At 43.9% G+C, this 17,203-nt stretch overlaps 1 protein-coding gene across 2 annotated transcripts in view; it reads right to left on the reverse strand.

Moving 5' to 3' along the window:
- The window catches only part of ephb6 (eph receptor B6), a 34,530-nt gene that overhangs the window by 4,599 nt on the left and 12,728 nt on the right, over positions 1–17,203 (reverse strand). For both annotated transcript variants that reach the window (XM_053432534.1, XM_053432533.1), the window contains exons 3-10: positions 13,599–13,871; positions 11,831–12,000; positions 11,449–11,744; positions 2,562–2,717; positions 1,960–2,231; positions 1,467–1,548; positions 585–709; positions 328–490 (exon numbers count right to left, since the gene is read on the reverse strand). In XM_053432534.1, coding sequence (XP_053288509.1) covers positions 328–490; positions 585–709; positions 1,467–1,548; positions 1,960–2,231; positions 2,562–2,717; positions 11,449–11,744; positions 11,831–12,000; positions 13,599–13,871 — 1,537 coding nt within the window. The remainder of the gene's footprint in view (positions 1–327; positions 491–584; positions 710–1,466; positions 1,549–1,959; positions 2,232–2,561; positions 2,718–11,448; positions 11,745–11,830; positions 12,001–13,598; positions 13,872–17,203) is intronic.

The raw sequence follows: 17,203 nt of genomic DNA on the forward strand, positions 1-17,203 counted from the left end.
TGCTTTATATTTATGTGATGTCTTACATTCATGATTTATATTGTCCTGTCTATGATTTATGGCTAATTTCCACCACTTTGCACATCCTCCAAATTTGATATAAGCTGCAAAAATGTTCCATCTCTCCCTTTGCTCAACCCTCCACCATCCTATCACCGTAACACACTTGTAGACTCTCACAAGGAGGTTAAAGGTATTTGCTCCTACCTGCCCATTATATTAAGGTAATCATATCTTGATGCCAAACTTTAACTGTGTTCTGCTGAGTTGTCTGAATTACAGTTCCACAGTTTGAGGGGAACAGACGTCACTGGTGTTCTCTCGTACCCAGAGGCAGTGTGGTGAAGTAGATGGTGTTGCTGTAGGGGCCGTAACCCCGCTCGTTGCGAGCTCTGATCTGGAAGCCGTAGATGGAGCCGGGAATCAGAGGGTTGATGGTCACGGTGTTGGTCTCGCTGTACACGGTCATCGCACTGTTCACATCTGAGCCCTGAGGGACACAGAGGAAGAGGATGACGACTCCCATGTTGTGTGGTGTGTGTGTGTGCGTCTGCTTTACACCTGTGGCATTTCACTGAGCGCACCTTGTCGTAGTATCTGAGCTGGTACTCCAGGATGTCTCCGTTGGGTCGGTCCGGCTGAGGCCACGATAGAGTGATGGATTCCGGGGCTCGGCTTAGCTGGTGCATCATGGGAACTATACTGGGAACTGTGGGGGACAACAGATGACCTGTGAGCCGTATTGAAGATTAAAATCCCTCTAAATCATCTTGCAGCTTTTGAACACTAGTTTTGTTGGTGTTACAGCGACCACATGGGGGCAGTGTCATCGAGTCTGGAGAGGATAGTTGGAGAGCAGGAAAGTGCAGTGGGAGTTTTAATGGAGCACCAAGCTGGATCCAGTTACAGAGACTATACTGGCTGGACCAGTTACAACTTTCCGAAATTCCATTCATTTAACAAATAAAGAGCACATGCAAGAACGATTTGAGATCTTCAAGGGTCAGTGGAGACTCTAATCAATCTAGGACAATTTCTTGGAAAATTTATAATGGTGCATTTTGCCGACAACAAGGCCGATTTCTCCTCTCCCTCTCCTCTCCCTCTCCCCTCCTCTCCTCTCCTCTCCTCTCCCGACTCATCGGTCTCTTTCTGTCTGTCTTTTTGTCTTCCCCATTTCTCATTTGTCCCTCTCCTCCACCACAGTGACCATAATGGGATCTGACAGGATATTGTAACCTCGAGCAACCTCCTGTCCCCAGAGCTGTGGCAGAAAAGATGGAGGAGACAGAGACAGAGAGAGAGAGAGAGAGAGAGAGAGAGAGAGAGAGAGAGAGAGAGAGATGGAGAGGAACTCCAGACACACACACTCACACACACACACAGTGTATCTACACAAAAATCATCATCAAAGCTACTCTTCCTCTTTCATCCCCACTTTTTCCTCGTCTCTGCCCGGGCCTCACCTGACTGGCTCGTGGTGAAATTGATGCTGGCGTATCGAGCTGAGAACGGACTCAGAGCCGACACCTCATTCATGGCTTGCACCTGTCGATAAGAGGAACACGCAGACGTGACATAAAAACACGTATGTACTTTCCTGACACGCTTCAGTGTTGGAGACACATGCAGCTGTGTCGCTCAGTCAGCAGATATATCATCATAATGAATAAGAACTAAGCAATGATATAGTGTGTGAGTATTTGTTGGTGTGGAACTATGCAATAACACAGCAAAGAGGAACCGCCTCCTCTGTGGCCTGAGGAAAAGGTTTCATCATCCTCATAAATTTCTGGAAAAACCACTTTCAACGGCCCCATCGATTCAGTCCCAACATTTACTTGTAAACCGGTGTAGCAGGCAGTTCCGGCTCAAACATTTATTATTATTAAACAAAGTATCAAAGAGAAATTGTTTATTTATTTATATCAAAGTGTGTTTTGTGTTTTTCCACAGCACCTGCATGAGATAGGTGACTCTGGTCAGCAGGTTGTTGAGGGTGACCTTGGTTTGTTTCAGGTTGGTCTGGGAGGGACTGAACGTGACGCCATCCCCGCACCAGGAGCATGTCGCCGGGTTGCTGAAGGTGGCCGAGGGGCAGATACGGCAAACCACCGCGTACCACACCTCGCTGCGGCCTCCCATGTCCGATGGCGGGCGCCACCTGATGGACACCCCGCCGTCATCACTCTCATACTCCCAGGACATGGAGTTGGGAGCAGATGGAGGAGCTGAGGAGAAAAGCAGAGAGATGGAGAGAATGGGAGAGGTTTGACAAAATTAGATTGAAGCATCTGCTACAGAAATGAAATAAAAGAAGCAACATAAAAGTAATGGATGAACATAGACTTTGACCCTGGGGCAGTTAAAGCTGAGGAACTCAAATACATGAGAGTTTCCTCGGCTGGTGAAAGTAAATATCAATTATGTTGTGTTGGGAAAAACAAATTTGAGTGTATTCATCTTGGTTCTCACGGTCAGAGTAAATGAAAAAGGAGGCCGCCCCCCCCCATACACTTCATACAGAACCAGCCATAAACAAACAAGCACACAAAGCTCACTTGTGCAGGCAGAAGAGTTGGCATCATTGGCTCCCCGGTAAAAGCCGCTGCGACATTCGCACATACTGGATCCTGTCTGACTGGTTCTGCTGTTGGGGGGACACACGGCGCAGGGAGCGGAGCCTGAGACGGACTTGAAGTATCCCACAGGACAGGCTGAGGACACACAAGGAGGGAAGAGCTTATTACACAATTTATAATCAATGGAATAACCTGATTGGTGTGCACCATGTAGGCGTCAGCAGGGTTTCTGAGTCTCTCTCTGCGGATTCTACTGAATACAACTTCATAAAAAAAGAGGACCCTTTAAACCCTGAGAAAAAACATCAAAATTCACGTTAAAAACATCTAGTTTCAAGACTAAAAGGGTCATACAATTAAAATAAATAAATATTAAAAAGCAAAGTCAGGCTTAACAGTTCATTTTTTAGGCTAGAAACAGCAGTTGACCCAAAAATCTTAACTGGTGGTCCCCTCTTTGTTTGTTCTGGACCTCTCTACCATTAGTCCTAATCAGTAGACGGAATTTCCTCATTTGTCACAGAGCTTTAGACGTAGATTACAGAAGTTCTTGGTCGACAGCACGAGAATAATTGAGTAAGTGGAGCTTGAGATAAGATTGTCATTACGGGTTCAGTTGGGTTTCTGTGCACTGATTCATGAAGAGATGTAAAAAATATATTCAGAATGAATGAATAGGAAATCCATTAAGGGTGCCATTGACAAGCGCAGTAGCTAAACAAAATAATCATTGATACAAGGTTTGTTACAATTCTTCATAAAATACATTTTGAACTCTAGGAAACTGAATAAACCTTTTGATTCTCAGCCGACTGAACAGCAGAGGAACCTTGTGAATGTCTGGACGAGGTTCATGAGTCACAGGTTTAAAAATACATTTGAATCCTCTGAAAGGCAGAGTTTGTGTAGCTCTGATTTGTCCTGGTTTTTGGGGTGTTGGCTCTGTCTTGGACAAAATCAAACAGGAGACATGTTTTATTTTGATAAAGCACCAGTCTCAGTTTGCCATGTGGTTCAAAAGTTCATAGGAAACACAACGGCTTGTTGTTTGTTGTTGGCTTTGTCCAGCCCGGTTATTTAAGTGTTTACAGAGGAAGTGGCTCCCGTTTGCAGAGAGCAGCAAAACCAGAGGACGACCAAACTGACGCTCTGTGTTTTGGGAAAAAACCCTTAACTGTTGTGTTGCAACACAATATAAATGAGATTGACACAACCCTGGTGTCCATATGTACGATGTGATGCTACATAAGTATGATCAATAGATATTATTTTTAAATCTTCACCCGCATGTTAACATGTTGGGGCTGGGCAGCTTGTATGAAATGTGTTAATCTTCTAACCAGCTGCCAGTTAGCTTAGCTTAGCTCCATAAGTGGAAACAAGTAGGAAATGTTAGCCTCGCCAGGATAACCAGTAAAAATAATGTGAGTTGTTTTTGGTGTTTCAGGTTTCGTAAAGCTTAAATGAACGATATATTAACCGTACGGATGTCCTGAAATCCATTCTTTAAAAATGTGTTAAAACTTTAAAGTCTGTTACACTAATCTGTGAGTAGTTGAACAAATCAGGAACAACTTGATAATTAAATGATGACAAAGAAGTAGGCCCTGAACGACTGTGACGTGACGAGTTAGAGAACAGAGAGAGAAGCTGATGAACTCTGAATCAGCCGCTGAACAGCACAAAACTCCCGACACCCCCAAGTAAAGTGATACATCAGTGCTTCGTGATGGTCATCAACCACTTTCTGTGTCCCCTCCAGGGAAGTGTTACAAAAATGTGTTGCAAAAAAGATCACACACACACACACACACACGCACACACATACAAACATTAAAGGACATTTGAAGCTGCGGGGCTGTTATCCTGAACTGATGTGATTTACAGTGGAAAATCTGTGAAATGCGCCAATTGTGAATGTCAACAGCCGGACGGTGGAGCACGGAGGTCGAGGTGACACACACTTCAGTTCCCGCTGCCACCTGCCAGAGCCTCGAGTGCTCGTCCTTAGCAGGAGCATGAGAATAGTGAGAGCACGCTGCCTCTGGGTGGGTCCCTGTGTGTGTGGGTGTCTTGGTGCTCAAAGCAGTGTCAAATAAAGGTTCTATTGTGTATGCTGGTAAATGGCTGAGCTGATCACACCTGAGAAGAAACCTCTCATCTGTGTTTAGAGAGTCGGGGATCTCAGAGCTGGAGGATGAGTGTGTGTGTTTGCTTGCCCAGGGTCAAGGAGTGAAGCCCTGACTGTATTTATATAATCTTGTCAAGAACATGTCTTAAATCTCATCCGGTATACGTGTGCGTAGTTGCATGTGTGTGTGTATGTGTGTCTGTTTGTGTGTGTGTGTGTGTGTGCTGGTGCTTGGGCAGCGTGGGAGTGAAATACTAGCAGGTAAGATGTGAAAGTGGGAAAAAAAAGATAGAGATAAAAGGCTTTTTGTGTTCTCACTTGTCTCCGAGAGCCGGCTGTGCTTTCAAACAGGTGTGAAGAGGTGGAAAAGGGAGGAGAAGAAAAGAGAGGAGAGAACATCGGGGGAGAATAAACGGGAAAAAAGGGGAGAGAGAAACATGAAGATGGATAGCCCGGGACAGTTGGACGGTGAACAGAGGGATTATGTAAATGAGTGCCAGATGATGGGTAAAAAGAAAAAGAAAAAAAGAGCAAACAGGGAGGGCAAGGTCGCAGGAGAGCGACTTCAGAGGAAGAGAGGGAAAGATCCACCTTCCTCCATCTTTTATGTCCCGGCTGCACATTACCAGACGTGTTCTCGTACAGATCTGACACCAAACATGACTTTGCTACAAAGCCTCTTATCGCGACTGTTATGGGCAACAACTAAACCCCTTCCCCCCCTTCCCCCCCGATTACAGCAGCCAATGAGCGCTCACCCAACCATCCACCCCCCCCCCCCCCCCCCCCCACACCCTTTACTCTGTAACGCAGCTAGGAAGTTCCGTAGGTAGTAAGGAGAGAGGGAGGAGGAGGGATTGAGAACAGTGGAGTTTAAGCTTTGCTGATAAAAATCAATAAGTCTCTGCGGGACTGAGATTCCAGTGATACACCAGTCTGACCAATCCAAAAATCAATATTTATGTTTTTATAGCATCAAATAACTCATTTAAACCAAATGTACAAGGATTATAAGGATTTAAAATGCACACTACTAAACTGACAGAAATAATCTGACATTTGGCCTTTTACTTTGTTTAATGTCCCATCTGCTAACATGGAGTAGCTGGGTTAATGCTGCCGCCAGCCACTAGGGGCACAATTGAGATGTTCTGGGTTCACTTTAATTTGTTACTTTGACTTTTAGACTGATTTGTTAATCACAAGAAAATGAATCTGTTTTAAAAGTTAATTAACTATTTCTGTAATTGTAATGATTTTCGACCAGATTTATTAGGACGGCTTGTTACAAATTTCACAGATTTGAGAAAAGTGTCAGTAGATAAAATGATGATGAAAGTTTATCGCATCTTTACTCGACTGAAATCAAATAACTTTTTTATGTCTCAACTGCCTGTAGTGAATGTCGAACTCTAACCTCATCTGTTTGTTGTTCATTGTGTACCTTTGTCTTCTTAATAACACATGACTTCAGTCAGCGTTTGTACAATTTCATTTGATGCTAAACTGTGGATTCTTGCTATAATACAATGGAGATTAAGTCGAATCTGATCTAATCCATTTATCTGGGAGTTCATGGTAATGAAATTTACGAGTGATGGGAGGACATCAGCTAGAAACATAGGCAGATATATAAATAGTTACCGATATGGAAAAGGAGATAAGTTACATATAAACCAAATTGAAAAAATGTTGTTAAAAAAGAAATACAATAGTACAATTGAAAACATAAATTAATTTCCAAGAGGATGAACAGAAATACAAAAAAAGCAATGGGGTGAGTAATTTGACGTTAGCATAATACTTTGGTATGTAGATCACTGACCCAGTTTCCCTCTTTCTCTCTTCCTCTCCCTCTTTCATGCACTCATTCCTTCTTTTGGCTTCCAGCGTAATCTCTCTCTCTCTCTCTCTCTCTTTCTCTCTCTCTCTCTCTCTCTCTCTCTCTCTCTCTCTCCCTCAGAGACTCACATAAGCTCGTTCACAGATGCGACCACACAACAGGCGAGGTGGGTACACGTTGGTCAGACTGTAAATGGCTTTTTCCCTGCGCTCTCCCACTCCTCGTGCAACTCAGTGAAGCCTGGAAACAGACAGACCCTGTGCAAGTTCTCTAATATCATGTGTTTCCAATGTGAGCTGCAAAAGAACATATGTGACAGCAAATAATCCTTTGTTGGACGTTTTCCTCATAAACAAGTCGGTTTTCCCAACCCATTAAAAATACAGCAGTAAAAACAGAGACTGAACTTTACTCAGAGACAGATTCAGTGCACAGTATAAAAGTTGACAGCTTGTTTCAGACGAATACAAAACTCCTAAGTAAAAAGATAAATCAGAGCCCGAACACTGAGTGTAACAAGTTCACAAATGTTTAATGAGGAAACATCTGGACCATCAAGGATGTTCATCATCCATGAGAAAGAAAAACCAGAGTGTGGTCTGAAATAACTCCTCCGCCCACAATTATGAGGTTAACGTGAAGCAAATTAGTCTAATTGTGATTGGAGGGGGTAATTTCATGTGTATATATTTAGGCTGTTTTTCTTTCACATGGATGTTTGCCGGAGCGAGACTTCGACTCATTAAACTTAAGCGATTTCGCAATTTTTGAGAGCGCGGACTACTTCTCTTTATCCCCTGTAAGCTGCTTTGGTCCTGCACCTTCCCATCTGGAGGTCGACAGGCGCACTGTTCACCTTTTTTAGGAAAATCTTGCCTCGTCAACATGTCGCTGACAACGGATTAGAATCTAGCAGAGGCTGCCACGAGGACAAGGAGATTATTACGTCCTCAGAATTGTTGGGAGTGTGGGACATGAGTCAATTCAGCATTTTTCATTCATTTTTACGGCTGAAACCGACATTTATGTGTCAAAATCTGTAAATTTTAAGTTTTTTGGCCAAAACAGCAATCTGCTCTCAGTCAGGATGATGATGTCATGAAGCAGTGTAGGATCATGAGTTGTTGTCATTACCACCATAGTCATAAAATGAGGTAATGTATTTTAGTTTTATTAACGTTACCCAGCAAACAGTAATGAATAATCGTGAACCTTTATGAGTGACATGTACAAACAGCTCACAGGCTCATAGTGTATTTTATCCTTCCTTGTTTGTCTGGGAAGTGAAAGCAGAGATGGACAAAGATGCAAATAAAGAAGACATGACGCAATTGTCAATTAAAAGGAGATCAAAATGAAATGTCTGTTTGCTTTAGATAAAATTATTTTTTTCTCTGGGTTTGAACATATTTGGAAGCCAACAAAATTTTTGTAGATATTTTAATGTGTACATCACACACATCCAAATAGCTTGACCTTTACTAATGGACTTGAACAACACTGGTAATGAGTTTTCCACTAAACGTATCATGGGTAAAAATACTGAGAAACAAGAGATGGAATTTTTTATTCTTAGAGTAAACAAATCTCTTGCTTTTTGGTGAACAGTGCTCTTTCTAGGAGCAGAATGGACTCTTTAAACAATACCACACTTGCACTTTTTCTTCACTTCCTCCCAAAATGTTCTTGTTGTCCACCATGACGTGCCTCGGCCTATTTAGAGGACGTGTCTGTGCTGAGAGTGAGCACTCTGGGTGACAAATCGGCACAATCTGACAAGTCGAAGATTTCTCTGTCAGAACACAGTCACACGCCACAGGGAAAAAAAAAAGAAAAGAAGAAGAAGAAACCCAACATTGGTCCAAATGAAGTCAAAGTCTGTTTGAGCACTCTGCAGTAATCCTTGTCCCAAATCCTCGACAGTGGCTCAATATTCAAGAGGAATTCTGCAGAGGGAGGAGGCTCATGTGAGGATGAAGCAGGCCGGGTCGGACCAGCTCTGGGAGCCCGCAAGTAAAGGACTGTTTCATGTTTGGCTGAACAGGTGTAATTGTGTCTCATGCTCGGCCGTGTTTCCGCCCGTGCACTCCATCCCTCTTGTGCGATGCAAATGTCAAAGGAGAGAAACATCCTCCTCTTGTCTGGCAGGAAAATAAAATAACGGCCACGGTTGCGTGAGCCTGAATCGCTGCTGCTTGTCATCTGCCACGGCCCCTCACATTTTTCAAAAGGCCGGAGATGATCACACAGAACCCAAATGTTCTTTTTCGACTTGCTTGAGACGAACACCTTCATAAATAATTGAGTAATGATCTTTTAATGTCAGCCTGCCAAAGTGCCGGCTCTGTGTTTTTGTGAGTGTTTGATGTTTCAGCTTCTTTTTTTTTATTTTATTTTTTATTTAGCACCGGTCCAAACGCTGCAGTGCTGTTTTCAAGGGAGTTACAGACTTAACAGAAAAATCAGGCACCACACATGAGGTGGATTAACAAGCGGCCATGAGCTTTTTCTCATTTTCACTTTTCGCTTTTAACACAAACAAATCGGATCGTCCAAGGTCTGACACAGTGAAAAAAACGTTCTGAGAAAAAAAAAAAATATATATAATTGCAATAAATAAAGTTACTGCACCTTCTAAAGACCCTGAAAATCCGACTCATCACATTCACAAACTAATATTGCAAAGTTTGTCCTATTATCAAACGACCTCGCTGCTTAATTCAAACGGGAACAAAATGTACGATTGAGAACGGCAAAGAAAGTTCGGCTACTGTTAATAATCCTTGACGACTGCATCGCCAGCCAACCATCTGGCTCCTTTCTCAATAATCCCAGGGAGCCGGGGAGGACAACAATGTGATGATGCCAATCCAAATCATTAGTCAGTGGAGTGATCAACAAAACATAATCAAATGAGGGTCAGAACAAAAAGCCGGAGCAGCGTGGGCAGGAACGTGTGAGATCATTCATAGACCGGCAGCGCAGGCCTTTGCCGCGGCAGCTGAGCCGAAAACCGAGGGGTGATTTGTCAGAAAACATCAATCAAGTGAGGACAAACACAAGTGAGGACCGAGTGCAGATGTAAAAGCAAAAGAGCATGAACACATTTCACAGCTGACTTGGCAGAATTAGAGGACTAATTGTCCTGGAGCTGGTTAGACTTTGAGGGCCCCCATGTGAGGGAACTGGGCTATTATGTCCGTTGAAATTCCTGGTGGGCCACAGAGTTTTACAGTAATTCCGGCTTTCGGGCCCTGAGACGTCTGTGGACGGATTGAAACGTCAGCATCACGGTGAGACACTCGCACATTCACGCACAAAAAGAATCCGGGGCTCATCCCGTCTTTTCCCTTCACACCCTCGGAATGTTGTTTTTGCCCGCTCAGTTCTTTAAGTCATTAACTTGCATCCTCCTATCTTTCACTCTCCCTCCTTCTCTCCCTATTTCCCTCCACTCACCCCCACTCCCCCTGCGGTTTCTGTCACTTGTTCACAGACGAGTGGCCATTACATCGCCATGACCTAAATGTGTCACATCCCTCGCACTACTGCTCCCTCGCTCTCTTCCTCTTTCCCTCCTCCTGCTCTCTCCATATATCCCTTCCTGTCCGTCTGGACGTCTCTCGAAAATAGTTTTTCCCCGTGTTTTTCTACCTCTTACACCCACTTTGAGAGGTGCAAACGCCTTTGACCACGTTTGCAATGGCTGACCTTAGTATCTGTTTGGCTCTCAGCGGTGTGCTCTTTTCTATTGATATTCCTCTCCTCTCCTCTCCTCTCCTCTCCTCTCCTCTCCTCTCCTCTCCTCTCCCGTATCCCTACAGTTTCCTTGTATTCCCTGAAGATATTTCTGTATAGATGGTCGACAAATCGTGCACGGTTACATCACTACAGATGATTGCATGGATGAGACACGGCCGCTCTGCTTCTCATCCCATCCCGACCTGCCCTGCCTGCCCTGCCTGCCCTGTCCTCACATGTAACACACGGTTCTGAATCGGAGTGACAGCGGATCCTTTCACTATTGATCCAGATGCTGCGGATCCCGTGAAATACCAGGAGGAGAACTGACAGGAAGTCAAGATTGGCCCAGTAAAATACAGATTTGTGTACACCTTGGTTCTTGTGAGTTCTCCTGAACAGATTCACTTTCACTAAAAGGGTAAATTCACTAATCACAGTCAGTTAATAGGTAATTAAAACAGATTCAAATTTACAGACAGCTTCTTCGCTAAATGCACAGTCCACCAGAACCACTGTGAATCATGTAGTTGTATAAGAAAACGTGCTATTGCTGTTCTCTTTACTAACGCTAATTACATCAAACTCAATAGATTAAATAATTAACCGTGACTATCTGAGGAGTGATCTGAGAAATGAATTTGACTGCAGTTGGTAATTCTCTTCTGCTGCAGCCATTTTTATACATTTTTAAACATTCCTGTTTTTTTCCACCCGTCAACACAAAGCCCCTTAAAGGGATAGTTCACAGAAAATTCAATTTGACTCGAAACGGCCTTTTAGTGGAAATGTAGGCTAAAAACATGGTGTCAATGATGCCATCAGGAGTTGAATATGAATGTCTGGGCTGAAGGACACTTGGATAACACAACAGGAGCAGTATTGAGGCATTTAAAAAAAAAAATGTTTGGAGAAGAGGTCACCATTTACTTCCATTATTGGATTTGACTGCAACACTGTTTAACCCTGAAACTCCTGAAGTGATTTGTGGACTCAAACACTTCACCCACATCTCAGACTGCAATGTGTTGAGAAGATAATGAGTAAATTTTCATTTTTTGGGTGAACTATCCCTCTAACACTGTGGAAGTGCAATATGAAACTGGAGATCCCTGTGGAAGTCAACTTGATCAGTACGCTGTGAGACTCACCCAAGCAGGCGGATCCGTTGAGGTTGGGCTCGAAGCCTCCGTCACAGACACACCCTCCTACAGGTACCATCCATTCTCCCTCAGCATTGCAGTGCATGCGAGGGGGCGTGCCGCCCTGTGCTTTACTGTTGGGGACACATGTCCCGCTCACAGGCACTAAGGCCGTGGGCTCTGCCCCCGAGGGGGTCGCTGGGTAAGAGGCCAAGAAGAGGCTGGTGGCTGGACAGCGCCGGTAGAAGACGGAGACACCCATGAGGGAAACACAAGCTCCACTGTCAACAATAGCCAGGACAAATCTGAAACATGCGTCAGGCGTTAAGAAGGAGAACAGTGAGAACATTCATAAAGCATGAGCAACAACGTGTAGTTCAGTGGCAGTTACCCGTTGCGTGTGAGAGGGGCAAAGCTGCGTGTCTTGACGTTGATTCGACTGTATCTGTTCGGCTGGTACTGGTGAGGGGAACTGGGCTCCACCTTGGAAAAACTCTTATCTGCTGCGATGGTGTCGATCTTCACCCAACCCTCCCTGGTGTCCTTCTCATTGCTGGACGGCTGCAGGGAGGACAGAGGGGAAAGAGTCAGTGGAGGTAAAGATGAGCGGTTAACAGGAAACACAATTGCAAAGAGAGAACGTGTGGTGGACTGGGCCGCTTTGGAAATGTGCAAGTTAGAAAAGCAAAGCAGTTATGACAGGGAGGGAAAGGATGAGAAGAAAGACCAGCTCGAGTTTGTGCCGTGTTCTTTCCCAGGCACAGATGAGAGAGCTAAGTGAGGAGGGTAAATGTTTACTCAGATATGCAGTCTGAAGGTCCCAGTGGGGGATCCTGCTCCAGTCCCCACACAGACTCCGAGCACTGCAGTGCTTTGTGCTCTTCTCTGATTCCTCATCAGGCTTTGATTTGCATATTTAAAAAGCACCTCACTTCCCTAAGGATAAATGTATTCATCTGTACAAAAAGCACTGCGCCCTTCCCGCTGTGACTGCAACAGCATATGGAGCTCGGGTAGTTCGGCCGCACCGCAACACGCAAACATGCAAAAACTAAACACGGAAATATAAAAATTCATCTTACATCAGCGTGTCAGTCGCTGGAAAAATGTGCTTACTGCTTCACTGACATCAGAGAATTTCCTGCAGTGAGTGTAAAACGGCCGCTGCTGTTTATTTTATGTTCTAAAGATGTAATTAGAGGGACTCAAGTGACGCTTCTGGAAACCACAGTGGTGTGTATTTGCATTTTGTAAACCGTAGCATGTGCTTCACACCAGCGTGGTCTGAGGAGGCCGTCAATCTCAGCAGCTGATCTTGGCAAGCGCAACAATAATCGAGGTGATTACACAATTACTTCCCTGTCATGGGATGATGAGCACTTTTTGCTGTTTTGGTGCAAACAGCAATCACATTTTTTTCGTGATTCTGTCTGAGGGTTGTTTGCTTCCAGCAGTGACGAAAACCAGCTGGAAAGAAGCAGAGGAACTGTTCCCTGCTGCATCGAGTTCAGAGCTCGATTTGTATGAACCACATTCAGAGATTAGTTGCTGAACACTTTGAATTTCTTATCAGTCTGTTTATTCAGCAATGAAGACGCCGCGACCTTGTCAAGAGGACAAAACAAACAACAAACACGCTATTAAATAATTGCTGCTCGGGTGATATTCAACTCAGATATTTCCAGTTTCCCAAGTGTCAGGTCAGATAAACGTAAGACGCATTTAATATTACTTCTACTTCATTCATCACACTTTTTAATTTAATTATTTATCCATTTAGTAATGATAAAACTTATATAAAACATGGCTGCTTTTGACTACCAAGGCTGCAGGCACAAGATTATGAACAAATCAAAAATGTTTGTTATTACCCTCCCTGTCAGATACGTTAATATATTTAAATGGTTATATAGAAATATTCAGGAATGTTTTATTGCAATCGAATGCTGGAAATTATAATGCAAAAAGCACACAAAAAAATGGTAGGACTACTTTTATATAATATAATTTCTTCCAGGAGATCTAATCAGTTCTTATTTCTCACAATAGGGTGGATTGCACATAAAATACAACTTTGAGTTTGTAAAAAAATATATAATGGTCATATAACATGGGGATCCTAATACAACATATCCTCTGATGTTGTTCTTCTGCCTCACCTCAGCCGCCCAGGTCCTCTCCAGCTCCCTCTGGGAGTCGGCCTGTTTGAAGTACAGGGTGAGCGTCTCTCGGCAGGAGGGTGATGGTGATCGCAGGCTGGCGCAGTCACGCACCGAGAAACGCAACGTGACAAACACCCGTGGAGCCGAGTGGCGGAACAGGAAAGGTGTGGCCAACCAGTTGTCCTGCTGACGGGGGTTTTGGTTGACATTACAGACCTCAAAGGTCCGTATGAGCTTCCCCCGGTCGTCCAGGACACTGACCTCGTCCCACTGAGAGAAACAGAAACAGAGTTATGAGCTTGTGTAAACTCAACATGGTAAAAGAGAGATGTGATATGAAGCAGGGCGCTCAGGAGGCACCCTGTATAAACTGTGGTCAAACACCCTGCTACGTTTAACGATTATCAACAGGCTGACTCTTGGTTTATATGTCACAAGGTAAATATTTAGGATATTTCCGGTGCTGCAGACATTTGGGTTTAGTCCTTCACTAGGATCTCACACAGCTGTTTGACATCTTCATCCTTTGTGAGAATTGTATAACAAAGCTTTTTGTTTCGTTCGGATGTAACACACAGTGGTATTGAATCCAGAGGTTGTTCTTCACTGCAGTGATGTAGGTCATCTCCGTGTCCTCTGTGTAGTCCATGATGGATTTTCCATGTCTAATTATCAGTGATACAGTGATTATGAAACCAGCAGTTAAATAAACCGTTTGACCCTTTCACTTAGAACAAATAACTTTCAAGTGATGCAACTGTAATGATGAAGAACAAAATCTTTTTTTTATGTATTTTCTTAACCTTAACCACTAACCCTACTTTACTGATTAGTGTCTGGCTGCGTTTTTCTGTTTCGTTTATTCAAATTTATGCCAGGACCCCGAACCTGAGTGTGGCCCATATATAGCAATGCTACTTTCAAATCCAATCTCGATTTTGGCTGTTAGCCAGTGAGGTCATCTGTATGTTCATGTGCCAAAAGTGAAATTGGTGTGGATGAGGATTAACTGACGTCACTGGGACGGCTCGCCTAGGAATCTCACTCTTCTTCTACAAAATTTTGCGGCCATCTATCAAGTTGGTGCAGCAACAGGGTTCATCCTCTGGGGACCTTGAATTTCAGTGCAATATTTCACTGCAGTACATCCAAACTCTGTTTTGAGTGCCAAACTGACAAATCAACACTGAGCCAGAAATAAACACCAGGGTGACTCCTCAGAAAACATATGTCCTGATGGTACTGGTTCATACACGGGGTGCAATGTCAATGGTTTTCAAAGAAGCTATTTCTTAAGTGGAAAACAGGTCTGCAAGAAACGTTTCCAGAGTGAAGAGATATTTCAAAAGTGAATTTCAAAGATTCTATACAAAATTCAGTTCACCTCCGCTCACTGCTAAAGGATGGGGGCAGGAAATAAATCTATTTTCAAACTCAACTCAAACCAAAACTGTTTTCAAGGCCAAACATATATAGAAGAAAGAAAGAAGCAAGATTCAGACAGCGAAAAACTAAACAAAAAAATATGATGTTGGTATTTTTTTGCTGGTACGTACTGTAATGAAACATTATTTATGTCGTGCATTGGTTGTTCATTTTGCATGTGTATCATTACTCTTGAGTGACAGGTGGCAACACCGATTTTTTTCATAATTTGACTCATCTGAATACTTGTTGATGCACCGATAGAATTGGACGTGAGTTGTATCTTTGAGAAAAGTGAGCGCTGCACAGACGCACAGTTCTCAATGAGACTGTCAGTTGAGTCAAAATGTAAATGTAGGCTCAGGATTTAGTTTCACCAATTATACAGTACAGTGCCTCCGAGGATGAAAAGGCTCTGCTTTAAGCCCGTGTAGCTCTGAGTGACAAGCAGACCCTTTTCTGTTGTAACAGAAGAATTATGTATTAGGCCTCATCATCATTATTCTCCGCGCAACAAAGGCAACGGGACAAAAGGTCCCGACACCCTATCAGAGCGCATTTGGCATGTGTGTGAGTTTCTGTGTTTGTGCATGTTAATGTATCTCTGCGTGCTCACGTCTCCGTCTGTGTGTTGTTCCGACAGCCAGTGCGAACAAAGATCTTTGTGGCATCACACATGAGAGAGTGCATTCGTATATTTGGTCCAATTGGAATAATGATAAGATCAGTGAGCAGATAGAAAAAGTCTGAGGCGCTGTCAGTCTAATGGAGTGAAAGGACGGTTCTCTCTCTCTTTCTTTCTTTCTCTCTCTCTCTCTCTCTCTCTCTCTCTCTCTCTCTCTCTCTCTCTCTCTCTCTCTCTCTCTCTCTCTCTCTCTCTCTCCCAGGCCGTGATTCACCCTCTGTCAGGCTTGGGAATGAGAGAAATCGGATGGAGGGGACAACAGACAGCCCAGGGTGGGGTGGAGGGATGCAGATGGAGAGTGGGGAGAGGGACCATTGGGCAAACTGTGCACGGAGAGAGTGCATGTGAGTGTATATGTTTGTGTAATAGAGTCAGGTGGCTGCGGCAAAGACCATGTTTGGAAAGGAAAGGTTTTCAGGAAGAGGGTTTCCGCTGGTATATGTGTGTGACAATCTGCTTCTACCTTTATGAAGGAAAAACCACAGTTGTTTTCTGACCCCAGACCCTGATCCCCCTCCCCTGCCTCTCCCTCTCCCTTTCCCATTCCTCCCTGTCTTGTGGTGTCCCTCCCTCGTGGAGGAAGAAAGAAGAAAAGCGGGGCAGATTGGGGAGGAGGGGTGGATGAAGCGTTGGAAAGAGAGAGGGGGGACGACTCATTGTGATTTAATTTGAACCGAAATGCCGGAGAGCCACGCACTCTCATGTGATGGAGGACATGGGGTTGTGTCTAAGTTCTGCCTCTCCTTCACTTCCTCATCTTCTGGCAGTTTTCCATATGGTTCTTGTTTGTCCATAGTTTGTCCTTATGTGTGTGTGTGTGTGTGTGTGTGTGTGTGTGTGTGTGTGTGTGTGTGTGTGTGTGTGTGTGTGTGGGTGTGTGTGGGTGTGTAGCCAGGTCCTGACAAATCACCTGCACACCTGGGCTTATGGCCGTGATGGCATCCGCCTTGTTTTTTTATAATTTTTTTCCATTATAGTTTTTGTTATTCTAACTTTTATTGTAAGTTATTCAGCAGCATAATATGCATTCAACAATTGTAACGTCAACTCAGGACCCCTATTGTTCCCCCAAATCTGAGACCTCCTGTGCCGACCTCCCCTCCCCCTTTAACGTATTGTATGTTATGTCATGTTTTTTTAATCCCCATTTTTTTAACCCTTCTGAAAGAGTCGGTGAACAATGGTCTTACTAATCACATTAATGAAGGTTCTGTTGTATTTGGGTAAGAAACCTTAATGACAAGTAGCATCTGTGTTTATCTTTGTTTCAGGCCAAAATGGCCGCCGTGAAAAGGGTCAGTTGTCCATGTCTTGATTCGAAAAACCAATTTCTCTCCAGGACAAATAAAGTTGTGCAGCACTTCCTTCATCATCCATCACTCAAACACAGTGGGCTGGATTCAGTATCTTGCTCAAGGACACATCAGCAGATGGAATGGGGGAGACTGGTGTGGAACCGCTCACCTTCTGGTTCATTTGTCTGGACGTTCTG

Source organism: Pleuronectes platessa, chromosome 10 (genome assembly GCF_947347685.1).
Source record: "Pleuronectes platessa chromosome 10, fPlePla1.1, whole genome shotgun sequence".
NCBI lineage: Eukaryota > Metazoa > Chordata > Actinopteri > Pleuronectiformes > Pleuronectidae > Pleuronectes > Pleuronectes platessa.